At 37.0% G+C, this 13,577-nt stretch overlaps 1 protein-coding gene across 1 annotated transcript in view; it reads right to left on the bottom strand.

Moving 5' to 3' along the window:
* tlcd4b (TLC domain containing 4b) overlaps nucleotides 1-13,577 on the bottom strand; it is a 46,281-nt gene that overhangs the window by 20,595 nt on the left and 12,109 nt on the right. The window contains exon 3 of the mRNA XM_056453166.1: nucleotides 8,285-8,374. Coding sequence (XP_056309141.1) covers nucleotides 8,285-8,374 — 90 coding nt within the window. The remainder of the gene's footprint in view (nucleotides 1-8,284; nucleotides 8,375-13,577) is intronic.

Here is a 13,577-nt window from a genome sequence, read left to right as displayed (position 1 = left end):
TTTTGGGGTGCTTTATAGGCTGACAAGGGACAGAGGAGAGGGGGCCTGGTCACATGATCCCCCAGAGGAGAATCTGTTGTTCCATGTTCAAAAGGCGCCTTGTTGGCAAGATTAAAACTCTCTGATCTGAGAGAGCGAGGAGGAGGAGGAGAGAGAGAGAGAGAGAGAGAGAGAGAGAGAGAGAGAGAGAGAGAGAGAGAGAGAGAGAGGGGGAGGGAGGGAGGGAGAGAGAGAGAGAGAGAGAGAGAGAGAGAGAGAGAGAGAGAGAGAGAGAGAGAGAGAGAGAGAGAGAGGGAGGGAGGGAGGGGAGGGAGGGAGGGAGAGAGAGAGAGAGAGAGAGAGAGAGAGAGAGAGAGAGAGAGAGAGAGAGAGAGAGAGAGAGACAGAGAGAGACAGAGAGAGACAGAGAGAGACAGAGACAGAGACTGAAAACAGGTACACTTGTCCCTCTCTGAATGAGTTGAACCTTACAGGTGAGCAAAGAAATTAAAGCAGGAAGTGATGGGAAAGGAGGAAGAAAAAAAAAGTAGGAGAGAAACTGGGGAACAAAAATATTCTGGATGTAACTAATTCCATTATTATACACAACTGTATGGTATGTTAAAGGATGTAATTGTATATTGTTTGCCAGTGTCAAATACAACTTTCTGTGCAGACAATAAAAGTATTATTCCAGTCCTTGATTTTGATTTGAAGCCATTTTAAAATGCTCTATTAACATACAGTACATTAAACCATGGGGCGGCACTGTGGCTCAGTGCTTAGCATTGTCGCATCACAGCAAGAATGTCACTGGTCAGTTGACATTTCTGTGTGGAGTTTGCATGTTCTCCCAGTATTGGGTGTGGGTTTCCTCTGGGTGCTCCAGTTTACCCCACATAGGAGAATAGGATGAATTAAATTGGTCGTAGAGTATGAGTGTGTTTGTGAATGTGAGAGTGTATAGGTGTTTCCCAGTACTGGGTTGCGGCTGGAAGGGATGAAATGTATGCCAGAATAGTTGGCAGTTCATTCCACTGTGGCGACCCCTGGTAAAGGGACTAAGTCGAAGGAAAATTAATGAAAGTAAAGTATCATTCCAGTCCTTGATTTTGATTAAAAGCATTATAATTTTTTTTATTAATATATAGTACATTAAACCATTCTGCTACCAGTACAAACCATTTATTTGATTTGTTTTATTTTGGTAAACCTTGCTATGCTTTATAAAAGCATTAACCATAGTGAAGCAGTGGTTTACAGTGTTTTTTTTAAACAGCTAAAGGCTCATTTATACTTCTGCGTCAACTAAATAAAATAAATAAATATACTCCGGCACAGCCTGTGCGTGGTCACATAGCCCTTGCCGTGCCCATCGGCGACGCTGATGTTCATCTCTCAAAAAAAATTTTACTACACATCACAACAGCGCATAGCGCAAGCTCTGTGATTGGTCGGCTTGGTAGCGCTAATAAGTGTGGGCAGGACCGAGAGCAGAGCGAGTTTTTACAAGTGTGGAGTCCCATGAAGTAGCTCCAGATGGAAATTTTGTTTTGAGTTTACCTGATTAAAGTTGTTGCAAGTCCGCCAATTCCCCGCCTCAAAATGAGTGAGTTTGAGCCACTTCTATATTAAGATAGCGTTCAAAAAACAAAACACCCGCAGAGAACCTCGACACAGAGAGAACTTCACAGCCAGCTAGCGTTTCGGAAGTGTTCTTGCAGAGCAACACAAACAGCACGCAGAAGTATAAATGCACGACAACGCGCAAAACAGACGCCGTGGGTCACGCCCATCACACAACGCAGAAGTATAAACCAGGATAAGGGAAGTTGTTGGGCACACCACAGAGTTACTGCTTAATTATTTAATTTAATTATTATTTTTTTACGTAGAGAACCTGCTTTGTGGAGTAATAAATACTGTTGCTTTCAAAACAATAAATATTTTGATGGCTATACTTTACATAGCCATCAAAACAATAAAAATCCAATAAAGATTTAAATAAATTATTGTTTCCCCATGCATTAGGATCAGTGCCATTTATTTATTTTCTAAACAAAAAATTAAAGACCAAAATTTTTAATATATGACAAACTGCAATAGCTCAAACTAAAACAAGACATGAATTAAAAACTATGCAGACATACTAAAACGCGAACTAAATTGCTAAAACTTTAACTAAAAAAAAAAATCATAAAATTAAAACATTATTTCAAGCCATGAATAAAAACTAAAATACTACCTGAATGACACTTAAATAAAATAATCAAATGAAGCATTGTGTTATAGTGTTGTCACGATACTGAAATTCGGTATTAATGGGTACTGAAATTTTAAAAACGGCCATTTCCCACGAACATTTGAGCGCTGTTGAGCACAATCTTAAACAGCACTGATTTGCGATTGGCTGTTTCTTAATATGCGCTCATTAATGTTCTTGCGTCTTCGTTTTGTGGTGTAATGTCATCATCATCTGCCAAAGTTCAGTTCCAAAACTCAAGACCGCAAGAACGGAGGACGCGTGAAAGTTCCCGAATGTGTTCTTGATATCGAGGACCCATCGATGCAGACTTGAGCGCAAAACTCGCTTGAGAAGTGCCAGAAGTCATTGCAGCTGAATAAGGAGGTGGTAAGCACAGCATTTCATACAGATTTATTATTAAAGTTCGGAAATACAACTTATTTGTCTCAGGAGTTTCCCTAAACAAATGGTGAAAGTAAACATTGACATGAAAATATTAATAAAGGCATAAAAACATTAAGTGTTTGTTTACTGAAATTAGTATTAAAATATGTTTTTTTGTTTATATTGTGCAACGTATATGGGCTTTATGCATAGCATATATTGTGAAAAGGGGGAAAAATTTGTTGTATGAATGCTGTAATGTTTAAATAATTTTCCATTAAAAATGTGTGAAGGTCATGTGACCATCTGGAAGAACCAGGAAACAACGTAGCATCTTATTTCTCACAGGATGCGTTCTCTGCTCTCGAGGTCTCCCGAGTTCGTTCCTTTGAGGTAACTTGGCAAGGCCGGTCTCCACATTGAAACAGCCATTGTGTTCACGTGCTCAACAGAAATGACTGTGATTGGCCGTGAAGGTCATCAGTTAACCGAACTCACCTCTGTTTACGGAGTGTAACCACAGATACAGGGACAGATACAGGTCATTTCCGTTAAGCATGTGAACATAATGGCAAATCAGCGCTGTTTAAGAACACACTCAACAGTGCTCAAATGTTAGCGGGAAATGGACATTTTTAAAATTTCAGTATCTATTGGTATTGGAATATCTATCGTATTCCAGTATCATGACAAACCTATTGCGTTATTATACAAGACCCTTTATTAAAATATCCTAGAAGAAAATGCCAAAAGAAGATAGGAATATAAAAGTGAAATGAAAAGGAGATATGTGCTCTGTTTCAAAACCCTGTGAGTTGCCTATTTGACAAAACCACCAATTTCATACGTAGCGTAAATATGAATCATACTAATTCAATAAACAATTGGCATTGTACTAGTCAAATGATGCAGTACTCTAAAGTGCATATAAACATTAAGAATATTTGACTAACCAGACTAAATGATCCTTTGTAATGCTCTTCGGTTATTATTTATTATTATTTGTAAATGCATTATGGGTTTTGCATTGTTCATAGAAACTGTGCAATGGTTCAGTCTTGCTAGGCAGTTCGCTGGGTTTTGGAGCAGAGCGATAGAGGACAGAGAAGGAGACAACCACTAAAGACAAATTACCATTCTTCCCCTTCAGGATGCAAAGATGCAGACCAAACAGGCAGCAGGCAGAAAAGGAAAGATTAAAGAGAGGGACAGAAGAAAATAAAAATAAAATACAAGACGACAAATGAGACGGCAGTTCTTTGCAATGGCGACTATAGACGACAAAGAAAAGGTTTCAATCAAAGCCTTACTAGATAATGGGAAGTGTCTCGAAATTTATAACGAAACTTCCTTATTGACTGCTACCAACCGTGTGTTTGATTTCTTCGATACTTGGGGTGTGTTACAGTGGCGGCTGGTGATAAAAAAAATGGGGGGGGCGCAAACACCATAAATTTTTTTTTTTTTTTTTAAATCTAACTGTTGGTAATACAAGTGTAAAAGCCATTTATCAGGTAATGTATCAAAAAATAAAAAGATGACTAAAGCATAGAATAAATGCATCACAAACAAGTGAATTTTAGTTCAATTTGGGTTTATTATCAGTAATGAAGTAATCAAGATAATCAATAAACACACACACAATGTTGCCTAATCACTGGCCAGTAGCACTACTTAAAAATAAATTTAGCTCTCCTTTCTTTCTGGCTTGCAAATTTCTCAATGACCTTTTGGTTAAAGTCAGTCATCTCAGTCACCAGTCTCTTCTCTATTGACAGCATGGCCAATGCATTCAGCCTCTCTTGGGTCATGCTGTTTCTCAGAAAAGTTTTGACTCTTTTTAAAGTTGAGAAGCACCTCTCAGCTTCTGCTGTGGTCATAGGTGTAGTTACAAGAATCTTCAGGAGAGTTACAGTCTCTGAAAAGACTTCCTCAAGATTGTTCTCCATAAACAGCTGGAGTAGGTCCAAAGCACCACAACAGGCTCTGAACTCATCCTTTGAGTAGATGAGACTAAGCTCTGTCTTTAGCTTACTTCCATCGAGCACTGGATAAGCTTTCAGAGTCCTGCTAAGTGCATCTTCTGGAAATGCTACTGCATACTGCTCAAACCTGTCTGCCTGCAGCAATGTGGCACTAACCAGGTGGTCTGTGAAAGAGAACCTCTCCAGTGTGTGTGTCAGTATGGTATCACAGACCTAAAGGATAAAGACAAAAATGCTGTAATTATGACAGTGTCAATTTCAACTGCTACATTTAAAATGACCAGGTTGAGTTATAAAGGCAGACCAGTTGTAGTGTTAAAATTCATACTCAAAACTTCATAAACACGTTCATTCTTAGTAAACATGTCAAGCCCCACAAGAGGGAACAGAAGAATAACAAATCCTTTTAGATAATAGTTTAAAGACTATATGTTTAAGAAGATAAAGTCATTCAAATGCATTCACGTTTATCATAGTTTTATACAGCCCAATATTCCCAGCTTATAAACCAACAACACTTAGCTTCAAAATTCCTATCAACTATTTTTATATAATGCTTCTATAATGAGACACAGACTTCTATTTGAAAAGAGACCTGGTCATTGTATCATCATCATCATCTAAACAAGCCAATGTGCTTGCAACAAATTAAACTATTGTTTCATTTACCATCTGTGGGTAAATGTTTTTGGTGACTACAACATTACGTTCCAGCGTTATGGATGTGACATTTAGCAGTAAAAACTCAAAAAAAAAAAATAAATAAAAATTCACATATAAAGTTTATATTAACTTTATATTTAAACATCTGTTTATATTTTCCAAAACTACTGACTGCATGGTTATAAGATCAGAAAAATAAACATGAGTTATGATGAGACCAAAAAAAAAGTCTGAGTTTGCAGTATGCAACATGCTTAGTAGAAATTCTGTCAATTAAACTGCACAACCCCCCAAAAAACAATGCTAATCAACAGGATAAGAGTTGGCTCTCTATAAAACAAACATGATTGATTTTATTTTATATTTTTGCATTTAAGAGGAAAAAGCTTTGTTATAGATGACACCTCTGCATTATGGATGCGACCGATGTGAAATTGTCATTTGTGCACTTTGGTAAATTAAATGGTTAAAAACATTGACGGAGACATTTGAGTATGTCTAAAGTACTGTAAAATACTTGCTTACGCGTAAAACATAGAAACAGTTTCTGTATTTTGTTGAAAACTACATTTTTTTCATGGCAAGGTTGACATTTGCATGGAATTGCTCTATTATTATTTTTATCTTAAAATCAAAGACAAGGGTATTTACAAGTTCCCATAGAAGGTAAATAAACGATGCAGTTTAGCTTGTTTGTAATGACTTATTTTGACTGAAATAAATACTCACTTCTGCTGCAATCCGTTCATGGACCTCTGGACTGAGGGACCGCCGCCTCTTCGGTTGAAAACCCCCTTCGCCACATTGGTCAACCAGGGAATGGAGAGAATTTCTGTAAAGGAAGAGGAAAGTGTATGAATAATAATAATAATAATAATAATAATAATAATAATAATAATAAATCCAAACAAGAAATACAGCAACTACCTGATCTTCTGTATGTCCTGCTGAAATTGCTGGATGCTCACCCTGATGTGGACAGAATCAATGTCCTTCTTCTGGAGTTTGGCATAGAGGATGTCCACATGTGGCATGATGTTGTGGAAAAGTTGCAAGAAAAAATTAAAATCCTGATTCTCCAGCAGCATGGCAAAGGCTCCTGCCTCTCTGACAGCAACAGGGTCAAAGTCACCCGAGTCTCTAATAGTTTGAAAACAGCGGATGAGTTCCTCTCTATGCTCAAACACTGTATTGATGGCACGGCTGTGAAAATTCCACCTAACATTGCTTGATGTTGGTAGTCTATGGGCCACTACTTTGTCAAGGACGTCTGTGCGTTTGGGTGATCTTGAAAAAAAGCTGGCAAATCCTCCAAGGTCAGAAAAAAAAATTCTCACTTTGGATATGTTAGAAGTGGCCTGTTGCATTATTAGATTGAGTTGATGTGCATAGCAGTGGATGTAATGGGCATTTGGGTACACATCTTGGATTTTTTTTTGAACACCTGCAGTGGCACCCCTCATCACGCTGGCTCCATCATACGCTTGGGAGATGAGTTTGTTCTTTTGATCCTCAGGAAGGATGACAGAAAGACGTTCTTTAAGTACTGTGGAGATGGAATCAGCTGTACTTAAACGCAGAGGAATAAACTCAAAAAATCTCTCCTGCACGTTGTTTTTTGAGTCAATGTACCTTAGCACAAGCACAAGTTGGCACTGTGTGGAAATATCGGTGGTCTCGTCGGCCTGGATTGAGAGAAATTCGCTGCTCTGTGCTTCTTGAATTATGTGTTCCCTCATAACAGACAACATACAGTCCAACAGCTCGTTCTGCACTGTCTTTGAAGTTCCCTTAAACACAGTTGCATTGTCGAGGTGTTCTTTTAAAACTCCGTCAAGGGAAGCAACAAAATCGACCAGGCCACGGAAGATCCCGGGGTTATCCGAGCTCTCGCTCTCATCATGGCCACGCAAAGCCAGCTCAAACGCACCACAAAATTTCACACAGTCTATTATTCTAGACAGGATGTGTCTATTTTTCGTAACCTCTTCATTGTGCCTTCTAATGCCAATCCTGTAGCCCTCATCTAGCTGTTGGGCAATGCTAAGTTTCCCAAAAAACTGGAGTCTCATAGCGTTGTCAAGATGGCTTCGGCTACTTTCATGACGCTTGCACTTTTCAGAAAGATGTTTTAAATCGCGAACCCCTGTTGTTGTCCACAACGTTTCGGTGCCAGGACTTTGAAACAGCAAACAAGGAAAACAGTAAAAGGCATGACTTACATCACAACCTGCCAGCCAACTCCGTTTGTCATAACAAGTGCTGGAAAAGCCCCGAGTGTACGCGCGCCCGCGATCACTTGACTGCTGGTGAATTTGCAAGGAAGGTCGATCTGGTCCAAGCTCCTTGATTCTTTTTTTTTCGTCATCCAAACGCCTCGTGAACGGATATCTTTGCAAAGATACAACGGAATTTTCCTTCATCTCGAGAAATTGCACTTGCTTCCACTTTGATTAATAGTCGTCAGTTAACTGAGGAGCTGCTGCTAAGTGAAAGGTCTAAGTGAGAATGGTCCAATCACATAAGGCCAATCATATAAAAACAAATATGATTCGTTCTAACAAACAAAATGGGCGGGTTCGGGGCGCTGAGTGCTGCGCCCCAAGGACAATTTAAAACAGACCAATTAGAGCTTATTGTCATATCACATGCATTGCAAAAGTTCGTGTACCTACATAGACACTCATTAGTCCGGCGCCCCGCACACATATGAAAAAAATATTGTTCATACATTTTTTTTATTTTCAATAAATGTCAGTATTACTAACCGTACAATGTTATCATTAAATCAATTTATTTTGTTAATATTTGTGATAATAAATATTAACATATTAAAGGGGCTAACTTGAAGGGGGGCGGCGCCCCAGCGCCCTCTATTGACCAGCCGCCACTGGTGTGTTATGAATTCAAACATAGCAGTTCTACATGCAAGTTTGCATTTCAACAGTGAGAAATGGAAAAGTATCACAATGAAAGTACATGAGGTGTACAGTAAAAATGCTCTGTTTGTAAACCCTCTGCATCTTACCAAACGGGGTCTTCATTAACGGCATCGTCATACCAAAGGATGTAGAGACAGAACAGTCCCACAATTAATGCATGGACAGTGGACACCAATCTGAGGACATAAAACAAAAAACATTTAAGGCACAAACCTTAAAAAATAGTCAAGTAAAAACTAAATTCTGGATGCAATCAGTCTGCAATTGACATTAGAATTTAGAGTTACATATGATTGAATTGAATTACAAAGAAATTAATGAATTTAATTAATTTGTTATGTGTAATTAGGGCTGGGCGATATGGCAAAGAAAATTATCATGAATTTCATCAGTCGATATCGATAATTATCACGCTAAATGTCAAATCTTTATATCTATCAATTGTATAGGATTTTCAGCATGTGTTTTCTTCATTTTTATCTGACAGACTGGCATGAATAGGCCTATGCAGACTCTCATTTAATAGAATATCGCACATCATGGCGAGACATGCGGGGAGCATCTCCATTCACACAACAAGTTTCTGAGTTCTCTCATCCTTCAGACAGAGTTCATTCTTCCGAGGTAATCTAAGAATACTGTCAGTGCTCCGAGTAGTTTGTAAAGACCTGCTCATTCAAACCGCTTGATTAAACTAATTTAAATGAAACTGTGAAAACATATATACTTAAAGCATATATAGCAGACTTGTTTTGAAGCGCTTCACCTCAGATGTTATTCGTTTTTCTTGTTTATGTTGTAGATAACTGACCAACAAAAAATAAGTGTCTTAACAGTCTCATCAAGTGTTTATAGAGATTGTGCGGTCTGTATAGTGTCTTTTCGTTTTTTCTTGTAAGGTGCAGCTTTCGAAAATGATGACATGAGACTGCTGGGTAGCTGCGCTGATACTTGTAGATGGCCACACTTGTTTCTAGAATCTTCTAGCATAGTTACTACCAACACTAGCATCTTCATAAGGGTGGCATTGTTTTAAATGATGAAACAAGTTTGTGGTGTTGCCTGTTTTTGTCGTCTGCACAGTTTGCTCTGTCACGTTGCTCTGTTTTGTGTCGGATTGCAAAAAACTATGTAGCTCCAGACTACTTGAGTTTAGTGACGTTTCTTGTCAACTAGTTAGACCTTCAAACCCCAACGGCTTTCTGTTCTTAAAGTCTTAACTACTGCACATTAGTTCATAAGTCCTAGATCATATAATTTCATAACCAAAATTTATTATCAAAACATTATATGCAGGTTTGGTAATTGTCAAGCTTTTTGGAAGAACTCTTTTAGGTCAATAACTAAAGAATATTTCAAAATCAACAGATTGAGAAGTGGTATTTACTTAGAAATTACTTTGAAACAGTGAATCCTCTGCAGTCATTGTACAGCTTGCACAATGTGGAAACAGGCATCAGGAATATCACACTGATTACATGTTGCTGACACAGCAGTTAATGATATCTCTCTCAGATAGCTGACAGTCCAAGAACAACTATGGTTTGATTTGATCCATTAGTGTGGCGTTCGCAGGCCTGATTGCTTTAAATACCTGAACACTGTCTGTGGACTGCAGACCTTTGTATCCGTTATCTGCATGTTGAGAAACGCCCCAAGAAATGGTTCACCCTTTGACAGCACATCAACCAAAAACACCAACATTTTATAAAGATCACTTATGCAAGTCTTGGGAATACAATCGAGTTTGGAAAGTTTAGCAAGAAAAAAATTCATAAAAACTGAATTACTCTGAATCCACATATTAGCTTTATTATTGATTGAATGAAAAATTGATTACTGAGGTGGAGTTTTTATGAGTAGATATACTATATATATCTGCGCAAAAACTCTTGTCATTCCCTCTGTGATTTTGCCACAACATTTTTATGTGATAGCATTTCTCAAAACCTAGTATTATTTGACAGTTTTGCTTTTTTTGCTGTAAAAATACAAAAAACTCTTGCACATTTTTTAATCTCAAGTACTATTGCCATTGCTAAAATCCTGGAGAGACTGTCTTGTGTGCTCAAACATCAATAACAAATATGTTACGGCACCATTAAAAAGCAGTGAAAGACTTTCAAAACTGATATATTGTGATTATAGGAAAAAAAACTAAAGCTACAACTGCATTTCTCCAGGCAATGTAAGCAATTAGTGCAGGTAATTGTGTGCTCTGTGCTCACATTACATTGTTAAAGAAATGAGATTTCCTGACAGAATATCATATCAGTTTCAATGACCGGTCATAACTTTAAAAGCAATCCAGGATGTCAAAACAACAACCAGCAGGGTATCAAGCATCTTCTCAAAACAATTCAAGATTAAAAACCTCTGATATATTATATAACCATTTAAAATATCATACAGTGAGCGATATCTTCCTAACTCATCGGTGTAAGGTCAAAGTTAACCAGCTTCAAGAGATTACGAAGAGGAAAGGTGATTAGACCAAACTGACATTGCACAATTTCAGTACAGAGATCACTGGACGCTTGTGCAAGATACACGCATATACTGCAACATCATAATTCATGTGGAGAATTTTGAGAAAAAAAAAAATCTGCAGATTCAGGAATGATTGAGAGTATAGTAACTAAAAACTTAACAAATGAAAATAAAAATATGATATTATATTTAAGGTTAACAATGCAAATCTAATCTAATTAAATCCAATTGTTTGGTCGAAAATGAAAGTCTGTCATATATTATATCTACTAAAAGACAGAAAAAAATTACTTTACAAACTGTATTGTACATAAATCATATAAACATTTGCATATACTATTCAGTGATATTACTGAAATTAACAACCCATGCTCATTAGAAACACATACCCAGGCCTACATTTTTGAGAACTGACAAATATGTACCCTGGACAACGCTGTCTTGCAGTTTTTGCGAATCCACTAGAGAGTGCAGTGCACATTTTTGATCTCAATTACCTTACTGGGTCATGTTTTCTCATACCTGCCATTTCTCAGTAATTCACCAGAGGACGCTGTTTACATTTCTGTGAATATTTTTGTACTTCTCGCGCACTTCCTTCAGAGAAATAGGTCTGCTTGTCATCTTGTGTAATATTTCAGCTTAATTTAGACTGACCCCTTCCCTAAACCCAACCAATTGTGTTTTCAACAGCAAACTAGAAGAGAAAAGCCACATGACTTTACCATGACCTCAAGCTGCTTTGTTTGGGTTTCATTTTCCCTGCTTTTTCCCCAAGCAAACCAGTCACGCTGGAAATGCCGTCTATACGGAGGCAAGCAGAAGGGATGGGCGATATGGATTTAAAATGATAGATTAATTTCATGATAATTTCTGGCATTTATTACGTTATTGATCATTTTGACAATAATTTATACATATCCACTGAGAGACAAAAAAGTCCAGTATCTTTAGAGTAAAGTATCTATTTTCATGTTGTTGTTGTTGTTGTTTTTATTTTTTATTATTTATTTAGGCAGTTCAATGCTCCTGGATGTCAACTGTTATGACAAAAATAAACAAATGCTTGTGGCAATGTCTAGATTATTTGTGTTCTTCAAGTTATCCTGGGTATTTCATAAACATTAGTTAGGGGTGTAACGGATCACGGTTGATCTGTGATTCATATGGATCACAACCAACAGTTTGGAAAGCGTAACACACAGTTTTTTTAGATTAATCCTAAATTTGTTACGATCGCAGGGAAAATCGCCTCTTGCGTCATTCAAATCACATGTATGAAAGCATTTAGGCTTTTCTGTAAAATATAATGATGACGGAAGAAGTTGTGAAGGGTTATTTGGAATGTGGTGGGTTTCATTAAAGGTGTTTTTGTCACTACTTGTTTAGCCTGCATCAAGGCATTCAGTGTTAGCGGCACGATTAATCATTAAAAGATCAGGATCTCAACACCCACGCAACATAAGTTATAAATGATGGTGATTTGCATACGTTTATTAATCCTTTGAATCGCTGCATTCAAATCTGTGTTTGAAAAATGCAAAAATCAAGAAAGAGATCGAGTCTTTAGTCTTTTGAGTTAGTTATGAAGTTACAGACAGTCAAATAACACAGAAGTACTGGAATAACAGTTTATACTTCAGACAAAACCACTGACGTTTGTGGTAAAGATTAAAATCACAGTCATGTGCTCAGAAATGAAAGTTGTAGGCAGCAATTACATTATTTAATCAATAGGTGGCGACAACCAACCATCAAAAATCTGCCACTGAATAATTCTTCAAAAATGACACGTCTAGCAATGAAACAAAGATTTATGAGTGAATAATTTAATCATTTATGGAAAACGAGACTAAAAATAAATATGGGTTGTACAAATTATAATGGTTGATTTCTACATTATGTTATCAGCAACAGTAGTAGTATATATTACAATCAATTTTTTTTCAGCTGATTATTTCTTTATTTTATTTTATGAAACCAAAAGTGTCTTGAAGTACTGTTTTTATAATAAATGGAAAGCAAATTACATTTGTCTCCTCTTTTTGGTTGATCTGAATGATAATCTGAAATGATCAGATCAGTGACAAAGCCATAACGTGATCCGAACCGTGAGATTTGTGATCCATTACACCACTAATTAAAGTATATTTATAGTTCAATGCTAATTGCCCTAGACTTTATCAGTTAAATAGCATGATTTCTTCTTCATTCTGTGATATTAAACAATATCTGGTCACAAAATATAGTTAGGTAAACACTCGACTGGTGTTATGAGTTGAATTTGGAGTATGTCAGCAAATCGGTATTTGTAAACAGGCTTAAACATGCAAAACTATTGCACTTGTACTACTGTACAAATAAATCATTTCACAGACTAGTAATAGGTTTTATCGTTATTACGATAAGCCATTTTTTTACAGTGGGGTGAATTTTTACAGCTATATTGCAAACAATAAAATAGTAGGAAAATATAGCAAGCAGTCAGCGGTACAGCTCTGTAGTATCCATTTTACACAGGAAAAAAGCAACAATATGTACCAGCAAGCACATATTTCTCTGTTCTCAAATATGTACACCAGTGTACATTTTCCCAATGAGCCCATGTTGGAAATTAACATGAACAATGAATAAATGTATATTTGCACACATTTAGGTAAGTAAATAAAAAGACTCCATAATAAGCTAAAGCAACCTGCAGAAATCTGTGGATTTCTGGGGCACAGACGGATCCAAGTGGGCCTATATACAATATTAGTCTGAATTATTAGCCCTCCTTAATTAATAGCCCCTCCTTATATTTTTTAGGGAATAATGTGATAATAAGTGAATAAATCAAATATTTGTCTTGTTTAATGTTTTTTGCTTTCATAATACCCCATCTGAAAA

The sequence above is a fragment of the Danio aesculapii genome, chromosome 3 (assembly GCF_903798145.1).
Source record: "Danio aesculapii chromosome 3, fDanAes4.1, whole genome shotgun sequence".
Taxonomy (NCBI): Eukaryota; Metazoa; Chordata; class Actinopteri; order Cypriniformes; family Danionidae; genus Danio; species Danio aesculapii.
The sequence above is the reverse complement of the archived record's forward strand: the minus strand, read 5'-3'. Positions and strand labels throughout refer to the sequence as shown.